The sequence below is a fragment of the Xyrauchen texanus genome, chromosome 10 (genome assembly GCF_025860055.1).
Source record: "Xyrauchen texanus isolate HMW12.3.18 chromosome 10, RBS_HiC_50CHRs, whole genome shotgun sequence".
In the NCBI taxonomy this organism is placed as follows: Eukaryota; Metazoa; Chordata; class Actinopteri; order Cypriniformes; family Catostomidae; genus Xyrauchen; species Xyrauchen texanus.
This window is the reverse complement of record NC_068285.1, coordinates 47,094,780-47,118,503: the sequence shown is the minus strand read 5'-3', so window position 1 is coordinate 47,118,503 and position 23,724 is coordinate 47,094,780. Positions and strand designations below refer to the sequence as shown.

The 23,724-nt window shown below is 40.0% G+C and overlaps 1 protein-coding gene across 1 annotated transcript in view; it reads left to right on the top strand.

Annotated features, from left to right (window-relative positions):
• Positions 1-23,724, top strand: part of fkbp10a (FKBP prolyl isomerase 10a) — a 58,218-nt gene that overhangs the window by 18,097 nt on the left and 16,397 nt on the right. The window contains exons 3-6 of the mRNA XM_052135538.1: positions 8,245-8,434; positions 12,353-12,498; positions 12,647-12,836; positions 19,013-19,158. Coding sequence (XP_051991498.1) covers positions 8,245-8,434; positions 12,353-12,498; positions 12,647-12,836; positions 19,013-19,158 — 672 coding nt within the window. The remainder of the gene's footprint in view (positions 1-8,244; positions 8,435-12,352; positions 12,499-12,646; positions 12,837-19,012; positions 19,159-23,724) is intronic.

Sequence of the window (23,724 nt, the reverse complement as noted above, 5' to 3'; positions counted from 1 at the left end):
GGGCTACGGACCTGAGGAACAGTCGTGGGTACGATCGAGAGATGTCCTGGACCAGGCTCTCAAGCTAGACTACCATCGCCAACATCCCGATCGTCCAGCACTGCTTCCCAGAGGTCGCGCTCCTGCAACCGCAGCGGCCGTCCGGAGCCGTCCGTAGCAGAGGGGAGTACTGTAACGAACCCCGCTCCTCTAGTTCTCCCGCTTCATCAAGCTCACAGGCTCGCTCCCCGAGCTCACACGCTCACTCCCAATCACCCCCCTCTGGCTCTCATGCACGCTCCCAATCACCAGAGTATTAGTTTCACCTGTACTCGTCCCAATCACCTGGTTATTCGTTTCACCTGCACCGCTCGTTTTCTCCCCTATATATATATCACAACCCTTTCGTTTCACTCTTGTTGGTTATTGTTTAGTTTACCCCTATGCTTTGCCTGCTCTAGTGTTCCCCTAGCTCCCCTGTCTATTCTACTTACCTGTTATACTGATTCTGATTTCCCCGGCTTCGACCTTACGCTTTCCTCGCCCACTCTTCTGTAGATTCGCCCCTTTGCCATATCCTGATTCCCCGGCTTCGACCTATCGCTCCCCATTACTACTCTTCTCTGGATTTGCCCTTTTGTACTTTTGCCTGCTCTTTAATAAAAGCAGTTTTCTTTTACATTGTGACTGTCTCTTCTTGTGCGGGTTACAGAATAACCAACCATACAGAAGACAGTCACAATGGAATCCATTGAGGATCTCCGCAGCTCGCTAGAGCGGATTTGCACGGCGCTTTCTGCCCAAGGATCTACGGTTGGGAAACACGACCAAGCGCTCACGGCTCAGGGACAGCAAATACAGGAAATACTGCAAACGGTACGTACCATTTCTGATCAGTTTCAACCTGTTCCACCTGTGTCTGTCCCTGTACCCGTTGATGTTCCCACCGCATTTCCCAGCGCTGCGAGCTTTCAACCCCCCCGAGCGGTTTGACGGTTCGTCGGAAGCTTGTCAGGGTGTTTTAAGGCAATGTACTGTTTATATGACGTATCACCCCCTTTTAAGCACTGACAGTGAGAGAGTACATTTTTTAATCTCACTGCTCTCGGGTAAGGCACGGCAATGGGCCACTGCATTGTGGACTGCCGAGAGCCCCCTTTTGACGTCATATGATCAGTTTTGCCACCAGATTGCTGTGGTTTTTAATCACCCGGCAGCTGGTAGGGATGTAGGCAGCCACCTTGTGTTTTTGAAACAGGCGTCACGCACAGCCGCTGCCTACGCACTTGATTTCCGCACCCTTGCCGCGGGTAGCGGGTGGAGCGACCCCGCTTTGTTGACTGTGTACCGCCTGGGTTTGAATGACCAGCTCCAAATGGAATTGGCATGTCGAGGAGAATCGCTGTCGCTGGAGAACTATATTCAGCTCTCCATCACAGTGGATAACCTGCTTCGCGACCGTGCTTGTCAGAGCCCCTCTGTCGTCCAAGAGCCTGCTACGGGTCTCAATTCGCCTAAACTCGTTTCTCCCGAGTGCTCTTCCAAATCCGAACCCATGCAACTTGGTCGCGCTCCACTAACCCAGGCAGAACGAGCTAGACGGTTGACACAGAGCCTCTGCCTATACTGTGGCACCCCGGGTCACCGAATTGACTCATGCCCAGCCGGTGCCCGGCGTTCCCTCTCCAAAAGCCAGGTGAGAACGTCATACTGATTCTGATTTCCCCGGCTTCGACCTTACGCTTTCCTCGCCCACTCTTCTGTAGATTCGCCCCTTTGCCATATCCTGATTCCCCGGCTTCGACCTATCGCTCCCCATTACTACTCTTCTCTGGATTTGCCCTTTTGTACTTTTGCCTGCTCTTTAATAAAAGCAGTTTTCTTTTACATTGTGACTGTCTCTTCTTGTGCGGGTTACAAAATCAAATTAATAATAAAAAAACATTATTAGGCCTATGTATTATTGCCTAATTATTGCCTCTTATTTTATGTTATTGCACTTCTTTTAATTACATTATCAGAATTTTCTACACGTTGTTTTTTGTAATCAACTAGATAAGACTAGCAAAATGATATATCTAATGCAGATTTATCTTTTAGAAATACTAGCTTTTTAATTTTAGTATTTTAAATTGACCTGTCTCTGTTCGCATCTGCTGAGCTTCTTCATCTGTAAAATGTATTATACATAAATTATTTCACGTCACAAAAATAAATTTTGATGAAAATCGATTAAAGTCACATCTACGCAAATTAACATCTTGATTAGTTCAGTTGGTAGTTTAGGTCATTAAAAGGTCAATTCTATTTAATGCGGGACAAAATAGCCTACAGCTTAGATTGCGACGCATTAGATTAGAACAATTATATGATTATTCAAAATATTTAATAGGGGGTATGTATGTATGTATGTATTACTGATCTTTACATTTTCTCTCCACATGTGAACGGATTATCATTGTGTTTTCTGGACACACCTTTTAGAAATTTACAACAAACACTTGATCATGGCAATCACCTCCCCACTCGTGTTCTGCTTCACCATCCCATCAATAATTTTCAATATATGCCAGTTCATGTAGGAATAAAGAGACGAGACACAAGCATGTAGTTAAGTCAAGCTTTACGTGAACACAGAAAGCGAAAGTAACCTTCATGCTGGAGTTCGAATTTTTGAAGTTCCGAAAGGTTTTACATTTTTTACTTTCTGGTTATATCAGAAATTCCATATTTCCATCATGCAATAGTGTTTAACACTGCGTAACACATGGTGAATTATTGCATTAAAGGCCATTAGCAGTTGTGCCCGTGATGTGTCATTAGTGGAACACTCTTGGAGCGAGAGAAAACAATGACGCTCCGATTCTTTTGAAAACCCACTCCTCGCTCCAGGCAAAATAATTCCGCTCCACTTCCACTCTGCTCTTGTTACCTCACATACTCTGGTCCTGGTTGTTCCAAACTTCTTTGATTTAAGAATTATGGAGGCCAGTGTGCTCTTGGGAACCTTCAGTGCAGCCAACATTTTTTTTTTTTTGCTTTCCCCAGATCCGTGCCTCAGCACAATCCTGTCTCTGAGCTATGCAGGCAGTTCCTTTGTCCTTATGGCTTGGATTTTGCTCTGATATGCATTTTCAGCTGTGAGACCTTATATAGACAGGTGTGTGCCTTTCCAAATCATGTCCAATCAATTTGCCACAGGTGGTCTCCAATTAAAGTGTAGAAACATCTGAAAGATGATCCAGAGAAATGGAATGCACCTGAGCTCAATGTCAAGTGTTATATCAAAGGGTCTGAATACTTATGTCAATGTGATATTTCAGTTTTTTCTTTTTAATAAATTTGCAAAGTTTTCAAAGATTTTTTTTTTGCATTGTCATTATAGGGTATGGAGTGTAGATTGATGTAAAAAAAAAAAAAAAACATATTTAAAGCATTTTAGCTTAAGGCTGCAACATTAATTAAGGGGTCTGAATACTTTATGAATGCACTGTAACATGCTCTCCCCTGAAGAATGTGCATTTTTAGAGGCAAAAGAACTGATTCTCATTCATTTTACCACAGTAATGTAGGTGACGCAAAGCACCTTTCGTCTTGTCTGCCCTCTGCATATGACAAATGACAAGAAGTACTTTACAAGCAGATTGAAAAAAGAAAACTTATCCAGTCACACATGTAACATTGGTTCCACGAGATTAAGGGAACGAGACATTGCGAGAAGCGCTTTGAGGATTCCTTCTCCGACTACCTATTTGAAACCCTTGTACAATAACCTTAGGCAGGTAGCCTTTTCTAGGTTTAATCTGGGACTCTAGATGGCACCGAATATGGCTGCTGCGTTGCGAGCTCCGACACAACAATGCAGTTTATTGTTTGTTTTGTTTACAGTTTTCTTGTTACTGGGGACTTTAACAAAGCCAATTTTAAAACGATCGCACAAAAATACCACCAACACATCAGCTTCAACACATGAGGGGACTGGGTTTTGGACCATTGCTATTCTCCTTTCCGGCATGGCTACAAATCCCTCCCCCGCCCACCATTTGGCAAATCAGACAACTCTTCCGTTCTGCTTCTGCCCGCTTACAGCCAGAAACTGAAACAGGAAGCACCCACCCTCAGAATGATCCAGTGCTGGTCAGACCAATCAGACTCTAATCTACAAGACTGTTTTGATCACGCGGACTGGGAGATGTTCCGGTCCGCCTCTGATGACGACATCGAGGTTTAAGCTGATAGCATAATGCGTTTCATCAGGAAGTGCGTAGAGGACGTTGTTCCGACCAAAATAATACGGATCTACCCCAACCAGAAACCATAAGTTAACGGCGATGTTCGCGCGGAACTTAATACGTGGACCTCCGCTTTTAATTACGGGAACGCGGAGGAGCATAAACAAGCCAGTTATGCCCTCCGTAACACTATCAGAGCAGCCAAATGCCAGTCCAGGCACAAATTTGAAGGACAGTTCAACACCACCGACTCTAGAAGTATGTGGCAGGGAATTAACATCATCACGGACTACAAAGGGAATAAAAACTCCACCGTGAATACCGCTTCCTCTCTCCCGGATGAGCTTAATACATTTTTATGCTCATTTCGAGGAAAATAACACCGCCCTCATTTAGAGAACTCTCGCAGCCGACGCTAAAGAGGATGGTTCACTCTCCGTCTTTGCGGATGTAACCCGATCCTTCCAGTGGGTGAACATTCGTAAAGCCGCGGGTCCAGACGACATTCCGGGCATGCGCGGACCAGCTGGCTGGTGTTTTTATGCACATTTTCAACCTGTCTTTCTTCCTGTCTGTAGTCCCCACATGCTTCAAAATGTCCACCATTGTGCCTGTACAAAAGCAATCAAAAATCACTTGTTTAAATGACTGGCATCCTGTTGCTCTGACCCCCATCATCAGCCAATGCTTTGAGAGGCTAATCAGAGATTACATCTGCTCTGTGCTGCCCACCTCTTTGGACCCATTGCAGTTTGCCTACCGCAACTCCAGTGATGATGCCATTGCATTTACAATACACAATGCTCTCTCCCATCTGGAAAAAAGGAACACATATGTGAGAATGCTGTTTGTAGACTACAGCTCAGCATTCAACACCATAGTGCCCTCCAAGCTTGATGTGAAACTCTGGGCTTAAACAGCTCGCTGTGAAGCTGGATACTGGACTTCCTGTCAGACAGACGTCAGGTGGTTAGAATGGGCAGAAACATCTCCTCATCACTGACCCTCAACACTGGAGCCCCGCAGGGCTGTGTTCTCAGCCCACTCCAGCCAGTATTCCCTGTACACACATGACTGTGTGGCAACACGTAGCTCCAATGCCATCATTAAGTTTGCTGACGATACAACGGTGGTAGGTCTGATCAATGACAATGATGAAATGGCCTACAGAGAGGTGGTGCACACTCTGACATGCTGGTGTCAGGAGCACAACCTCTCCTTCAATGTCAGTAAGACCAATGAGCTGGTAGTGGACTTCAGGAAGAAAGACTGAGAACACAGCCCCAGCCCCATCACCATTAATGGAGCACTGGTGGAGAGAGTCAGCATCTTCAATTTCCTCGGTGTCCACATCACTGAGGAACTCACATGGTCCGTCCACACTGAGGCCGTTGTGTAGAAGGCTCACTAGCGCCTCTTCTTCCTGCAGTGGCTGAGGAAGTTTGGAATGAACCACCACATCCTCATACGGTTCTACACCAACACTGTAGAGAGCATGCTGACTGGCTGCATCACCGCCTGGTACGCAATAGCACCGCCCACAACCGCAAAGACCTGCAAAGGGTGGTGTGAACTGCCAGAATCATAACCGGAGGTGAGCTTCCCTCCCTCCAGGACATATATAAAAATCAGTGTGTGAAAAAAGCTCAGAGGATCATCAGAGACTCCAGCCACCCAAGTCATGGGCTGCTCTCACTGCTACCATCAGGCAGGCGGTATTGCAGCATCAGGACCCGCACCAGCCGACTACATGACAGCTTCTTCCCTCAATCAATTAGACTTTTGAACACTTGATCTCTCATGATCAATATACACTAGAACTGCACTTTTATTAATCTTATCTCACACTGGACTGTCAGTGTATAATTATATTCTCCACAGTACAACTACAGTATATATTTTTTTGATACTTTTAATTTTTTAATTTGTATTGTATGTGCGTTCTATATTGTGTGTATTGTTTACTGTACATTGTATATTATTATTGTGTTGTGTAATTATGTGTAAATTTGATATGTAAATTGTGTTGTGTAAAAATGTCTCGTCACTGTCATGACTGCTATGTTGCTCGGAACTCCACACAAGACTTTCACCTACTGTTGCACTTGTGTATATGGTCGTGTGACAATGAAGTGATTTGATTTGATGTTCGCCTTTGACCTGGTCCGAACTCTAGGTATGAGCTGTCGACCAGTAGTGCCTGCATATCACCCACCTGTTTAAATGAGGCCAGAGCCAACAAGAGTACAATCTTAAGAGAAAGCACACGCAACTCGACAGATTCCATTGGTTCAAATGGGGGGCTTGTGAGCACCTTCAGCACCAGGTTTAAATCCCAAACTGGGATTCTAGCATTGCAAGGGGGGATTAGGTGCCTCGCTCCCTTGAGGAACTGAAAAGTAGAACATGTCTGCCCATGTAGGAGCCAGCCTCCTGGGCCTGGTATGCCGACATAGTCACCACTATTCCCATCTGACTTTATACTGATGTTTTTCTTGGTTCAGTTAACCCATCAGACTCAATACTGCAGATCCCTTTTAAGAAGGTTACTTTAATGCTGCATCAGAAGCTGATACTAAGGTACTCCTCTTGGGAGGCTGTACCTTGAAAACCCATCACAGCAATTTGATTAGCTGATGGTGCTCTGCCCATGCTCATCTACCATGTGTATATAAGGCAGTGCCAATGTCACATCCCCAGAATTTTCCTCTTTCAGGGACGCGTGTATATATCGCATGCCTTTCGAACACTACAAAAGTTTTAGCTGATATAATCTGCACCTGATCAACCACACTTTCTACTCTTCTCCTTGTGTGCCACAGCAGAAAAAGCATACCCTTGTAAACACTTAGCCAGGTGTTTCTGCCTGTTTCTGGCAAGCCAGAAACTAAAGATCACATTCACTGAAGATTGAAATATTTCACTAGTGTTTTCTACCTGCGAGCAACATCCCCCTGGCTGACAGGCTTGAGTGCTGTTCCCTGCCAGAAGCCGAGTTATATTCGTGTTACCTCCAATGATTGGTTACTGATAGCTTAATCGAAGATACAGTAAAAGTGTGAAAGCACAGGAGACTTGTTGCTAGAACATTGAGACTTCAGTGTGCCTAGTCAGTAAGTTTCCTTCTTAGGAAAGAAACTCAACTTGGTAACCGTGTCGGCACTGGTCCAACTAATGTATTCTGTCCATTCTCCTACACTTGACAAGGTTCAAGCTTGGGAAGAACTCTTCCGTTGTTTCAGTGCCAAAGGGTGCTGGGCGTAATGACGGCTGCAACCTCCATCACCCTGCTAGGCTTGCTACGAATGAGACCTCTCCAGTGTTTGCTTAGCCTGAGGTTCCCTTATTACTCTTGGTGACACAGTCACCTTCACCTCATAATAACACATGATTATTAAGCCATGCTAGCTACTGAGGAGAACCAAGTTTATCGGAAGGTGTGACACTCAACAAGACAGGCAGACACATAGTTCTCACTATGCACAAGTCCAATGCAGGCAAGGAAGCCCTGTAGGGTGGATGTCTGGTGTTTGGTTCCTACAAAGGTGCACAAACTGTGTGGCACAATTACCATAGAGGAGTTCGGTCAAGTGCCCAACAATGAACCTGGTGAGCCGAATTCTCCTCTGGAGCAAATCATGTCTCCTACTTGTGAAGCACACCCCGAACACCAGAGCAGGTTTACTCTAGCATCAGGATGCAACAGGATGATGGATTAGAGACTACACCCTCAATCAGATGATTGCCTGCAAACTATACCATGCCTTGGACACCTTAGCTTGCAGAAATAAGCCGTGAAATGCGAATATACGTTTCCCCCGTCAGCTTGCTACATTAAGTATTGTGCAAGGTAAGGGAAGACAAGACAAGGAAAAAGTGATACTAGTTGTGCCAATGGCCCAGCAGCCACTGTTCCCCTATGTGGTAGAGCTGCTAGATGCTCCACCACTCTCTAGGTTCAGTTAACCCGCCTTAATTCTGATGTCTTTCTATTTTCTCTTTTTCCACCTGACTCACTACTGATGTTTTCCAGGATCAGTTATCCCACCTGACACAACACTGGTGTTTGATGTCTTATTGCTGGATTTGTGGAATAAAGAAGACAAAGTTCAAACACGAACCCTCCACAGACCACAGAAGTGCAAGCGGACAGTGACTCCCACTGACTTTGTTCGATACCATTACAATGGAACACTGCTAGTGGGAACCTTATTTGACTCCAGGTGAACCAACTTAAAGCCGTCCATCTGAGCTTTGGAATATTCGTTGAAAATAATAATAGTTATTATTATATCTGATAATAATAGTACAGTATAAGAACAATTTAATTCATGTTTTTTTATTATAATTTGTACTATGTAATTTGTGTGTGTGTGTGTGTGTATATATATGTATGTGTATATACAGTCTGGTCCATAAATATTGGGACATCGACACAATTCTAATCTTTTTGGCTCTATACACCACCACAATGGATTTTAGATGAAACGAACAAGATGTGCTTTAACTGCAGACTTTCAGCTTTAATTTGAGGGTATTTACATCCAAATCAGGTGAACGGTGTAGGAATTACAACAGTTTGTATATGTGCCTCCCACTTATAACCTTTATTTTACCAGGAAAGAAAACTCACTGAGATTATAATCTCTTTTTCGGGAGTGTCCTGGCCAAGATAAGCAGCTTAGTTTACACAGACATTTTACATCAAAGTTACAACACACAAACATAATCAGATCTCATTACGTAAATAAAAAAAAAAAAAAAAAAAAAAAATGCATCTGGTTAAAAACATTTACACACACTTAATTTACTCAGATGATTATCTAATAAATATTTAAATTGACTACAAGATACTACATCTTTTAACTTCATCTCAGTCTGGAGAAGATTCCAATCCGATGCTGCGGCATATTTAAAAGAGGTTTTACCCATCTTAGTTCTGGCAAAAGGCACACACAAATTGTAGGTCGATTTAGAACGTAATGAGTAATTACCAGGTGACTTCTGTTTAATAAGACAACAAAGATAAGAGGGTAAATAACCCAATATAGCTTTGTAAATCAATTGGTACCAGTGCTTTTTCCTTCTAATACTCAGCGACGACCAGCCAACCATTTTATATAGGTCACAATGGTGTGTCGAAAATCTGCAGTCAGTTATAAATCTCAAAGCACCATGGTACAGAGCATCCAGAGAGACAAGAAGGTAAGAGGGGGCGTGCTGATATACTACATCCCCATAATCAAGAACTGGTAAAAAGGTAGCAGACACTAGTTTCTTTCTCACATTAAATGAGAAACATGATTTGTTTCTAAAATAGAATCCTAATTTTTTCTTAAGTTTTTGCCTCAGATATTTAATATGTGACCCAAAACGTAGTGTGTTATCGATAATGATACCAAGGTATTTGTACTCCGATACTGATGTAATCAGATTACCCTGAAAAGTCAAAAGAGAGATTGAATTCTCAGTAGAGATTTTGGAGTTTGAAAATAACATACATTTAGTTTTTTTCTCATTTAAGACCAGCTTTAATGCACAAAACCTATTTTGTATCATATCGAAAGCAGACTGTAAGAAAGCCACAGATTGTTGCTTAGATGAATCTGAACAATATATAATTGTATCGTCTGCATAAAAGTGAAACCTTGTATTTTCAATATTAAAATCCAAACAATTTATATATATGCTAAATAATAACGGGCCAAGCACAGATCCTTGAGGGACTCCCTTAACGACCTCCAATGGATCTGACTGAAAACCTTCCACCTGAACACATTGGGTTCTTCCCTTTAAATAAGAACTAAACCATGAAATAACAGTTTCCGATAGTCCCACTGATCGAAGTCTTTTTAGTAACACATCATAATCCACAGTGTCAAAGGCCTTTGATAAGTCGATAAAAAGACATGCACAATGTTTCTTATCATCTAAGGACTCCACTATGTCATTTAAGACTTTTTAAGAGACCAAAAGTAATGGGACAATTGGCTGCTCAGCTGTTCCATGGCCAGGTGTGTGTTATTATTACCCTCATTATCAGAATTTACAAGAAGCAGATAAAAGGTCCAGAGTTCATTTCAAGTGTGCTATTTGCATTTGGAATCTGTTGCTGTCAACTCTCAATATGAGATCCAAAGAGCTGTCACTATCAGTGAAGCAAGCCATCATTAGGCTGAAAAATCAAAACAAACCCATCAGAGAGATAGCAAAAACATTAGGTGTGGCCAAATCAACTGTTTGGAACATTCTTAAAAAGAAAGAACGCACCGGTGATCTCAGCAACACCAAAAGACCACGGAAAACAACTGTGGTGGATGACCGAAGAATTCTTTCCCTGGTGAAGAAAACACTCTTCACAACAGTTGGCCAGAACAAGAACACTCTCCAGGAGGTAGGTGTATGTGTGTTAAAGTCAACAATCAAGAGAAGACTTCACCAGAGTGAATACAGAGGGTTCACCACAAGATGTAAACCATTGGTGAGCCTCAAAAACAGGAAGGCCAGATTAGAGTTTGCCAAACAACATCTAAAAAAGCCTTCACAGTTCTGGAACAACATCCTATGGACAGATGAGACTTGTACCAGAGTGATGGGAAGAGAAGAGTATGGAGAAGGAAAGGAACTGCTCATGATCCAAAGCATACCACCTCATCAGTGAAGCATGGTGGTGGTAGTGTCATGGCGTGGGCATGTATGGCTGCCAGTGGAACTGGTTCTCTTGTATTTATTGATGATGTGACTGCTGACAAAAGCAGCAGAATGAATTCTGAAGTGTTTCGGGCAATATTATCTGCTCTTATTCAGCCAAATGCTTCAGAACGCATTGGACGGCACTTCACAGTACAGATGGACAATGACACGAAGCATACTGCGAAAGCAACCAAAGAGTTTTTTAAGGGAAAGAAGTGGAATGTTATGCAATGACCAAGTCAATCACCTGACCTGAATCCGATTGAGCATGCATTTCACTTGCTGAAGACAAAACTGAAGGAAAAATGCCCCAAGAACAAGCAGGAACTGAAGACAGTTGCAGTAGAGGCCTGGCAGAGCATCACCAGGGATGAAACCCAGCGTCTGGTGATGTCTATGCGTTCCAGACTTCAGGATGTAATTGACTGCAAAGGATTTGCAACCAAGTATTACAAAGTGAAAGTTTGATTTATGATTGTTAATCTGTCCCATTACTTTTGGTCCCTTAAAAAGTGGGAGGCACATATACAAACTATTGTAATTCCTACACCGTTCACCTGATTTGGATGTAAATACCCTCAAATTAAAGCTGAAAGTCTGCAGTTAAAGCACATCTTGTTCGTTTCATTTCAAATCCATTGTGGTGGTGTATAGAGCCAAAAAGATTAGAATTGTGTCGATGTCCCAATATTTATGGACCTGACTGTGTGTGTGTATGTGTGTGTGTGTATATATATATATATATATATATATATATATATATATATATATAAGAATAATTTCAAATCAGATGATTGGAATTTTGGACAGTCAAATGTTTATTACTGTGTAACATCACCATTTCTTTTAATAGCACTTATAAAGTGTTTGGGAACTGAAGACACAAGTTTGTGTCATAGCAAAATGTTTCCCCATTCATCCATTATGCAGGTCTTCAGATGTGCAATGGTATGGGGGCTTCACCATTGTATTTTGCCCTTAATAATGTGCCACACATTCTCAATTGGAGACAGGTGAGTACTACTGGAAGGCCAATCGAGCACTTGCACACTCTGCTTAAACAGTCATGCACTTGTAAACCAAGCAGTATGTGGTCTGCCATTGTCTAGCTGGAAAATGCAGGGACGTCCTTGTAAAAGATGACGTCTGGATGGTAGCGTGTTGCTCCAAAATTTGTGCATATCTTTATTGCAATTATCTGATATGAAATTAGTGTATATTTTAAAATTATGTATTAAATTAATAAAACTTACAAGGCAAAACATCAAATAATGTTTTGTTGTAGTTCTTTTAATGTAGCACAGGGTGAACATTTCACCCTTTTTTGTTTTCAACATTTTCCATACTGTCCCAACTTTTCCAGAATTGGGGTTGTACAATTATTAATATTGTTGGTTATTTCTCTGTGTTTTTAAATCTTGAAATATCAGGATAATTTATTTTCACAGCCATTTTAAGAACTCAACATATGACACATATTTGGGTCATGGCAGTCTCATCAAAGGCATCGAGGAGGGCATTCTGGGAATGTGTGTTGGAGAGAGGCGATCAATTATTATACCACCATTCCTGGCCTATGACAACAAAGGATATGGTATGATGCTTTACAGTGCTTGCATGCTCTATATCAAACTTTTATGATCATTTTTACATCCTGTTTTGCAGTATTATATATATATATATATATATATATGATATTCCTGATTGTTTTAAAGCATAAGCTGAAGGAAATTCCTTTTCAGGTACAACGATCCCTCCATATGCAACATTAATATATGATGTATTACTGGTGGATGTGTTTAATGTGAATGATAATGTGATGGTGGAGGTTCAAGAGATTCCTCAGTCATGCAGGAGAAGAGCAGAGGTGGGAGATTTCATCCGTTACCATTATAATGGAACATTTCAGGATGGGACTGTCTTTGATTCCAGGTCAGTCAATCATCTACAAAAGAGGTCAACTACCAGTGAAAAATTTGGACACACCTACTAATTAAAAAAAATAAAAAATTGTACTTTTCAGTTTTTTGGTAATTAACATTTTTTATTGATTCAAATAAAACAGAAAAACACATACACACCGAATCAACATTTAACTTTTAACCCCCACTAATATCCCTCCCCAAACACCAGCCCCACCCTAACCCCCAATGTACACCCCGTGGTCACATATAATAATACCAAAACTGGAAAATTAATAAAAATAAATAAAATATATAATAAACAGCCATAAATAAATGAAACTTCTCTCTCCCTAGCCCTTCCCCGAGAGTACCCCAAAACTTCCAAATACCTACCCCTTTCTAATAATCAAGTCCCCAAACCCCAGCCTTCTACCTGCCACCTCCTCAAAAGCTGCCACTCTCCACTTCTCACACCACTCCGGAAATTATGGCACTCTGTCTGGCTTCCAACCCCTTAAAATAATTTGTCTCAATCATAATACTAGTCAGAACCCAATTTTTTATATATTTGTCCCCCAAATTATGACCGCCTCATTGCACAAAATACAAAATCTGAGGCAAAATAGAATATAAGTGCCCAAAACATCACACAAATAACTCTGAACCTTCAACCGAAAATCTTGGATCTTAACACACCCCCAAAAGACATGGTTGTGTCTCCAACTTCAGATTCACCAGCAGGTGTGGGTGTGTCTTTAAGACCAAGCCTATAAAATCTAGAGGGGGTCCAATAAAATCTATGTATAATTTTGAATTGCATAATGTGCACCCTTTCTTCTCTAGATGCAATCTTAAAATTTTTTAGAATCCTTGTCCACACTCCTTCCTCCAAATCCAAGTTCAAATCTTTCTCCCATAATCTCTTGATAGAAGTTAAAGCTCCGTCCCTCAAACTCTGAATTAGCAGGGAGTAGTACACTGATGCCTCATGATCTTTTCCAAAAGCAGTAAACTCTCCCAAAGTATCTGCCGCTTTAGGGGGGAGTGTGCTACTCCCAAAAACAATACAGCGCAGGTGGCGCAGCTGTAAATACCTATAGAACTGAGATCTGGGAATCCCAAAATGTTGAACCAAATTCTCAAAAGATCTCAACACTCCACTCTCATATAGGTCACTGTGTGTAGTAACTCTCCCTCACAATCCAGTCTGACCAACAGAAAGGGGACTTATTAATATGTAATTTTGGTTATATGTAATATGCTTGAGGCAACATTTAAATAAACGTCTGAATTAAAATTAGAAATGCGAGATAACCAGGTGTGACTTAACTTTTCCGGTTAGTTTGATAGAAAGGCTTTGCAATGGCGAAATAGGGACTAGGACTTCCCGTTCAATAGGAAACCAGGGAGGGGCTCTCTCAGATGGAAGCGACCAATGAGCCAAATGTCTGAGACCGAATGCATGATAATAAAACAAAATCTTGGGTAGACATATGTAACTTGTTGAAATATAATCTGAGACGTTTACCTTTCTAACTAAAGAACTTCGCTCTGCTATCAAATTGCTTGAAATAAGAGAGGGGGACATCTACAGGGAGAGATTGTAGCAGGTAGTTGAATTTTGGAACACAATTCATTTTTTTTTATAATAATAACCTTCCCAATCATTTATAATGCGATGAAGCCCACCTGCCCACATCACTCAAACCTTTTTATTAAACAGTCAAAATGAACTAAATCACACAAATTAGCTGGGAATGATTTTAAAATGCCCAAATACTTAATACCCTGTTTGGGCCACTGGAAGGTGCCCGGCTGAAAAGCAGAGCCAAAGCTTCAGATTTAGATAAATTGACTTAAGAGAAGAAACTAATAATCCTGTGGAGACAAGGCATAGATCTAATGGGGTCAGAGACGAATAATAAATAGTAAATGGTAAATGGTCTACAATTATATAGCCCCTTTTTAGCCTTAGCGGTATTCAAAACGCTTTACATCTCATTCACACACCAATGATGGCAGAGCTGCCATGCAAGGCGCTAGGGAAGGTGCCATTGGGAGCAACTTGGGGTTCAGTGTCTTGCCCATCTGCAACGTTTACCATTCTAAATAAAGGACTTCGCTATGCTACCAAATTGCTTGAAATAAGGACATTTCAGCATGTGGAGTCATGTGGGCCAAGAATCGACTGCCAACCCTGCGATTAGTGGATAACCTGCTCTGCCACCTGAGCCACAGCTGTGTGTGTGTGTGTGTGTATATATATGTATGTGTATATACAGTCAGGTCCATAAATATTGGGACATCGACACAATTCTAATCTTTTTGGCTCTATACACCACCACAATGGATTTTAGATGAAACGAACAAGATGTGCTTTAACTGCAGACTTTCAGCTTTAATTTGAGGGTATTTACATCCAAATCAGGTGAACGGTGTAGGAATTACTACAGTTTGTATATGTGCCTCCCACTTTTTAAGAGACCAAAAGTAATGGGACAATTGGCTGCTCAGCTGTTCCATGGCCAGGTGTGTGTTATTATTACCCTCATTATCAGAATTTACAAGAAGCAGATAAAAGGTCCAGAGTTCATTTCAAGTGTGCTATTTGCATTTGGAATCTGTTGCTGTCAACTCTCAATATGAGATCCAAAGAGCTGTCACTATCAGTGAAGCAAGCCATCATTAGGCTGAAAAATCAAAACAAACCCATCAGAGAGATAGCAAAAACACAGCTGTCCCTGTGTAAAATAAAATCTCATCTGCGTAAAGCAAAAGCTTATGTGCCACACCTGCCACCAGCACCCCTGGAAAATCATCCTCCTTTCTTATCGCGGCTGCTAATGGTTCCACGGCAAGACAGAACAATACTATCCTGAGTAAAATTATCTGAAATTAATCAATTTGTTTGTACCGCCGCCACCGGGTGTCTATAAAGTAACTTAATCCATTCATTAAAAGTATTCCCGAACCATATATTTCCAAAATCTTAAAAAGATAATTCCATTCGACCATATCAAACGCATTTTTGGCATCAAGTGAGATGGCAGTGACTGGAGTCTGATCATTCGCCACTGAACACATGATATTGATGAAACGCCTAATGTTATCAGATAACAGTATACCAAATAAACCCCACCTGATATATATGTATAAGAGGTGTCATAACTTAATTGGTTAGCCAGATTGTTTGACAAAATTTTAACATCTAGCTGGTTCAGGGAAATTGGACGGTAACTCTTACACACACTTGGATCTTTGTCCTTTTTAAAAATCTGACTGATCCGGGCTTGTGTCATGGATGGCAGAAGCTTTCCATTCTTTTATGATTCCGTATAAACTTCTAAAAATAGTGATGCCAGTTCTGTAGCATAAGATCTAAAAAATCAGCGGCAAAGCCATCTGGCCCCGTAGACCTGCCTGTAGGCAGGGCCTTAATTAACTCGCAAAGCTTAAGTGCTTCCCAAACCACACCCACAGAGGATACTGAGAAGCAGTTGGTCTCTATATAAACATTGATTTCAGCCTTTAACATTTGTTGGAAATCAGGATTTTGGAAAGGGGATACATTAAAGCAACAACTATATGATTTATTTTTCTACAAACACAAAGAATGTGTAGATTCATTCACAAGTCTTGAAGGTGTGTTCCTCCATAAAAACAAATTACAGCCATTAGCAGAACCAGCACAATTTGTTTTAAATAAAAAGAATTAAATAAAAAGAATTTCCATTCAGTTTCCTCGGACAGTCAAACGAATGTTCAGTGAGCCGGCTGTTTCATAAGTGCAGCAGATGGCTTAATCCTTCCAATGTCCTGCATAAAATACTCCACAAAACAAACTCCAGCCAATAGGAGGCATAAGCAAAAAGAACAAGCAGATTCATCCACAACTTGCTTGTTGTGGGCATGTAAATATTTTGCAGCCATCCTCAGTAGCTATTCTAAATTTGTACGGGAACTTCAATGTAAAAGCGATCCTTCGTCGATGCAAAAGTTTCTTGAAGGAGTGTTATTCCACTCCAGCCGGTAGGCGGAACCAACACAAAAAGAAACAAAAAATGGCGCCCAGTTTCCTCAGTCCAGTGTATGCTCAGCAAGTCAAGCTCACTTGGGGGCCATATGAAAATCACCAAAAGGTTTGCTCACCCCATTATCTCTATGAAAGACAGTGCTTGCTGTGGGCATGTCAATATTTTGTGGCCAACCTTATCTATTCTCATCTATTCTCAGTTTAGCCGGAAACATCAGTGAAAAAGCGACCTTCCATTGATGTAAGAGTTTCTTGCATTCCTTGAATCGATCACGTTTCTCTCTTGTTGAATTTGCAAAGTCTGGGAGCAAGAAAATGCTGTGATTCTTCAAAGAAAGCCTTGCTTTACACCTCGCCTCGCTCAACACAAGATCTTTATCGGATCTCAGAAATTTGGCCAGAATTGATCGGGGCCTGTCTCCCTCAGCCGATCTGCGATCCGGCTGCGAGACTTTGTGAGCTTGCCTGATTTCCAGTTTATGGCTTGTTATGTCGAGCAGACTCAGGAAGAGCTCGCCTAGGAATTTCACCATACCTGCCTACATGCTCAGGAATTCCAACATTTCGGCCGTTGTTTCACAGATAACAATTCTCCAAATCCTCCAGTTTTTCCCAAACGCATTCCAAGTTTATCTTGGTCGCTAGTGGATTAGCAGATAATTACCTCTCCGATGACTCCAGATAATCGATCTGTCTCTCGACATCCCTGATTCTTGTAACCAACTCAGTAATCAATCGACATATTACAGCAAGATCCTTTAAGTCAGCAACAACTTTCGTCAGCATCACAGAAATTTTGGACAGTTGACGTTGAATTTCTCCTGCCACACCGTTCAAACAGAGTCCCTGATATGTGGCCCTGTCAGAGGTATCAGCTTGAGCATGTAAGTGTCTTTTAGTATCTCCAGAGCCTCCGGATTTTTAATTATTTGCCATGTTGACTTCAAAGAACAGATATGTAGCAGGGTGTATCAAATCTCACTGGTTTATGACATAAAAATAATTAAAAAACTAGCAAAGTGCGCAGAGCTCAGCGTTTAAACATCTGCTCCTCGCATGGCGTCACGTGACACACCTACTAATTATTTATTATTTCCAAATTTTTGGAAAGTCGTCAAAATGTTTCAATAACAGAAATGGAAGAACGGGAATAATGTGACCATAAGTCAGAACTATTTTATATACCAGCATCTTAAATGTTAGTTTTGTAAAGTAATTAATATTTATATTTGTCAACAAAACTAGTTTTAAGAATTCAAGTATACGATCATGAGAAATAAGTGTGTTCAAACTTTTGACTGGTAGTGTATTTGTTTTGATGAAATAACATGTTGTTAATTGGTTGATGAAGGATTTTTCCATCTACATTTTATATTTACATCAAGTTTTTTGCCGTGTTGAGCATTGTAACCATTAAGAGACATGTCTGTTGTTTGCATGAATGCAGTGATGATGAATCAGAGTGTTAAGATTAGTAAATGCTCAGAAAAAATCTGCCTTTTTTTGTTTGTTTGTTTTTTGGCATTGTGTATGCAGACTTTATTGCTGCTAAAACTCAATTTAGCTAAAAAATTTAATAAATGAAAACACACGGGGCAGGGAATGTGTAGACATTTTTGAATGATTTGTGTCCCAATTCTGTAGAAATCTGTGGGGCAACAGTCCTAAAGAGCGAGTTTAGCACTGTCAGTCTGATGCATGTTTTATGCCTCACATGAACACACTTTTTAGATTGTTAAAAGTGTAGCCTAAGGCCATATCCACACAAATCCAAACATCATCATTTTCCAAAGTATCCGATAATGGAGAGCGTTTTGTAAACGCTTCGTTTTTGTAGAGGAAAACGCTGTTCTAGTGTGGATGAGAGGTGAAAATACAATGAAATTTAATATGTTTCAAACTAAAATGTATTCATGTGGATGTGGCCTAATATTGTATGCAGTATTTTAATATAAATTTCATTAATCAAATTTAGTAATTGAGATTAAAATAATACAGGAAATAATAATTATGTTTTTTGTCATAATTGTACAAACTTTAAAATCATTAAAAGTGTTAACATTGACCAAACAATCCAAGTTAAAGTTGTTTAAAGACATATTACTAGTACACATTACCTAAGTTTGATTGATTTTTACATTGATTGTTTTTTTTTATTATTATTCTCACAGTTATTCTCGGAACAGTACTTACAACACTTTAATTGGCATGGGTTATGTGATTGCTGGCATGGATAAAGCCCTGCAGGGTGTGTGTGTGGGCGAGAGGAGAAGGGTCACGGTGCCACCTCATCTGGCATATGGAGAGAATGGATCAGGTACAGACAGAAAACACTGGCACCTCATTATGCACATAATGCAACAGAGTTTGCCCGTAACTTTGAGCTAAATCCGTGTCTGCCCCTGCTCTGATATGCGATATAAGACTGTGTTGCATACCAGCCTATTACTGTAGTATTAGGATGGCACGTAACAACAAAACGAACCGTGACTTGTCGTGTACATGTCTCAGTCACTTCACATGCAAGCAACTGATTTTCGGCAGCCTCAAGAAAAATCGGGCAAACGGAATAATGTATTGTCCTCGTAATATGTTGGTCGACCACTACGTAGTGTAAGGTTTCAATTTTAAATGTGGTGTAATTTAAGGTTAGGCTGACTTTCTGTCTGCATAGTTCATGATGTTGACAAATATTTTATGCGTATGCCACTTTGTGTAGCTTTCAATACAACACAAATGCCCAAATAATTTCAACAGTAATACTAGACAATCAACAGAATAAAAATGAACATTAAACAAACCAATAATTTTACCAGACTGCCCTACAAAGCCAAATGATACACCAACACTGAAGTATTTACACTGGATTATAAAACAGTCTTCATTTTCCCTGAATCTGAGCATATGTAGCATTTATATAAAAGATATATAGAAGTTGAGCCAACAACATCTTTTAACAAGACAGATAGAGACCCATTATTTTGGTAATAATTTAAAATGGACAAAATACTACTGCTTTTTACCTTTTGGAAGCAGTAAAATTAAGCATAAGTATACAGTGAACTAAACCTAAATCAAAAACATTGTTTTTAATTATTAAAAACATTTTCTTGACATTTGCCTTTCATCACCATATGACCATAACATACATTAATATTGGGCAGAAATGCTTTGTAATTCTTGTTATATGGTTTATATCATAGCCTACGAAACATGCTGTCTAAATGAAGGATGACTGCATTTAGTTGTCAATATACTTGTATTTAACCTTACAATATTTTATTGCTGGATGCAAACATTTCAAGTTCTACATTGTGTAGTGCATTTTAATTTCAGATTATCTTATTCAGAATACAAGTCTTGTAATAAAAATGACAGTGCTTACAAAGGGTGGTCTTATAAATATGATGAACGAAATATGTTTTCATTATTTTATAAAAACAAACTCAACCGCTAACACTGACTAGTCTAGTTGTTACTATGGATATTTAGCGATTGGCTGCTGTCACTGTTTGGATGCTAATTATTGGCAACTGCCAGCAGCAGGGTCCTAATACTCCTTTGACAGACATTGGCAGGCACTTCCTGCTGTCAGCTGCCGTTTTTTTGCTGAACCCCCTCTTGATGTTGTCAGACAGTCCAGCATCTGACAGACCACTTCCTGGTCAATTAAAGATGTCTTGATTATTAATCTGAAGAAACCATACAGGACACACTGGGCCAACATGTACAATATTCCACCTGTCATCACATTTGACCACTGTCAACTGGAAGTGTTTGATCAGTTTTCATCACTGACAGACCCCAGACACTGATGTCAGCACATCGGATAAGCAGCTGTAACCTTACCACTAGTGTTCAGTTTGTAAATTAATCATTGACATGATCATATTTTCAGCATTATATGATTAGCATGAAACCTTCCCAGTATTCCCTTGCCTTAAAGTATGTTGCTTTACATTGGAAGTAATATGCATAAGGATATTCCTCAAATCATTTACAAAGCCACATAAAGTATTACAACTTTTAAAGGTATAGTTCACATAAAAATTTAAATTTTCTCATCATTTACTAACCATCATGCCATCCCAGATGTGTATGATTTTCTTTCTTCTGCAGAACACAAACGAAGATTTGTAGAAAAATATCTCTGCTCTGTACTGTGGGTCGATACAACCCGTGTGAATGTCAAGTCAATTCATTTTTATTTCCATAGGGCTTTTCTCTACACACATTGTTTTACAGCTGCTGTACAGAAAATGAAAATGTAATATCTATAATGTCTTAGTCATCATTGTGTAGTTTGTCGTCATCACTCAGCGACACGTAGCTGTGGAGTCCGACACAAAGCAGGAACGGAGCTGGATCTGGCCGGCTCTGGTATGAATCCTGAGGTTGAGACAGGGAAACAAATAGAACAATATTAGCATAGATGCCATTCAAGTTATTGCAGAGTTTTGCTGAGAAATGTTTCTGGTTCTGGCAGACCTAATTAAAGCAGCCTTATTGTGAGTTGATGGATAAATTAGGTGTATGCCTGGCCAAATAGATGAGTCTTTAGTCTAGACTTCAACTGAGTGAGTGTGTCTGTGTCCCGAACAGAGTTAGAGGGAATATTCCATAGTTTTGGAACCAAATAGGAAAGGGATCTACCTCATTTTGTGGATTTTGATATTCTATTAACAGGCCAGAATTTTGTGATTCAAGTACTGCAGATCTAGGCCATTCAAAGCTTTGTGTGTAGTTAACTGAATTTTAAAATTAATATTAAATTTAACAGGTAGCCAATGTAACGATGATAAAATGGGGCTAATATGATCATATTTATTGGTTCTTGTTAGCATTCTGGCTGCTGCATTTTGAAGCAATTGAAGTTTATTTATTGATCTTGCTGGACATCCTCCCAGTAATGCATTACAATAATCTAGTCTTGAGGTCATGAACGCATGAATTAGTTTTTCAGCATCAGCAACAGAGAGCATGTGTCGTAATTTAGCAATATTTCTGAGGGTGGAACAATGCTGTTCTACAAACATTGATACTTTGATTTTCAAAGGACAGATTGGTATTAAATATAACATCTAATTCTTCACTTTAGAAGATGATGTAACAGTACATCCATCGAGAGTCAAATTATATTCTAGCAGTTTATTTTTAAAGGCTTTTGGTTTTGTTGGAATTGAGTAAGGACATTTCTGGCCATCCAAAATTTCAATGATACACACTGCTATTTGGAGAATTGTGAAATTTCATCAGGTTTAGAAGAAATCTAAAGTCAATCAACTTTATTAACTTTTGTTTGATTAGACAATTCTTCGTTTACACATACAAAGTGGTAGCACTCTGATAAATAGGACCTAAACCATGCTAATGCAAGTCCTCTAATGCCAACATATTATGGCCTATTCAAGAGAATATTGTGATCTATGGTTCGAAGGCAGCACTAAGATGTAAAAGCTCTAGAAGAGAAATTAAGCCACGATCAGATAAGAGCTCATTTTTAACATGTCATTTGTAACTCTGATAAGTACTGTTATGGGGCTTAAATCCTGACTGAAATACTTCATATATACTATTTCTCTGTAGAAATGAACATAGTTGGGAGCACACTACCTTTTCTAATATTTTCGACATAAATGTGACAGTTGAATTCGGTCTGTAATTAGCCAAATCTCCAGGATCAAGTTGTGGTTTCTTAATAAGCAATTTGATAACTGCCATTTTAAAGTTTCTTGGGACATGTCCTAAGCATAGCGAAGAATTAATGATATTAAGAAGAGGTTCTGAGATTACAGGGAATATATCTTTTTTGGTATTGAATCTAATATATGTTGTGGCTTTAATTTTTTTTAATACGTTTTTTTAGCTCCTCGTGACCTATGATGGCGAAGGATTGAAGATGCTCTTGACTGAGACAGTTGATTGCATAATTCCAATTTTATTTCTGATGATTTCTTTTTTATCAGTAAAGAAATTTATGAAGACATTACAATTGTGCTGCGATGGAATATCTGGTTCAGTCGAGGCATTATTCCTAACCAATTTAGCCACAGTATTGAATAAACACCTAGGATTGTTATGGTTATTTTCTATGAGTTTACTAAAATATGCTGACCTGGCAGCTTTTAGTGCCTTTCTGTAGCTACAGACAAAATCCTTCCATGCACCATGAAATACCTCTTATTTTGGATTCTTCCACTTACGCTCCATTTTCTGAGCTTCTTTCTTGTGAGCATGAGTGTGATCATTGTACCGTGGAGCAGTGCTTTAATCAAAGGTGGACGACCCTATCAAGAGAGCTAGAGAAGACTAACTTCATATTTTTTTGGTTATTACATCAAGTTCTTTTAGAGTTTTTGGCTTACAGAGTATGTGAGACAAGTCTGGAAGATTATTAGTGATGTTACAATTGGGATATTCACCCAAGCGGCCACTAAAGGTCGCTAGGCGGTGTTAAGACTTTTAGTTTAAGTTCTGTGAATTCCTGGTCTTGTGTGATATCCTGTTTCCCTCATGTTCATGTGTCTTGTTCTAACGGGTTTATTGTCTTGTTAACTTGTTATCAGTTCTGTTATTGGTTCCTGTTTAGTAGTCTTGTTATCTTGTTATTAGTTTAGTCTTGTGATTGGTTGTCTTCGTCAGGTGTTTCCCTTGTCAGGTGTATTTAAGCCCTCTTGTTTGCTTTAGTCCCTCGTCGAGTATTTTTTGTTGATTGTAACTCTGTTCCTGTGTCCAGTCTATCCATTTCCGAGTTGAGTCCAAGTTTATAGTTAAGTCAAGTCATTTCTGTTTGTTTTGAATAAACATAATAAAACTGCAAGTAAGGTCTTCAACTCTCCTTCTCTAGCCGCCAAGCCCGGGGGGACATGGCTGCCAGGCCCGA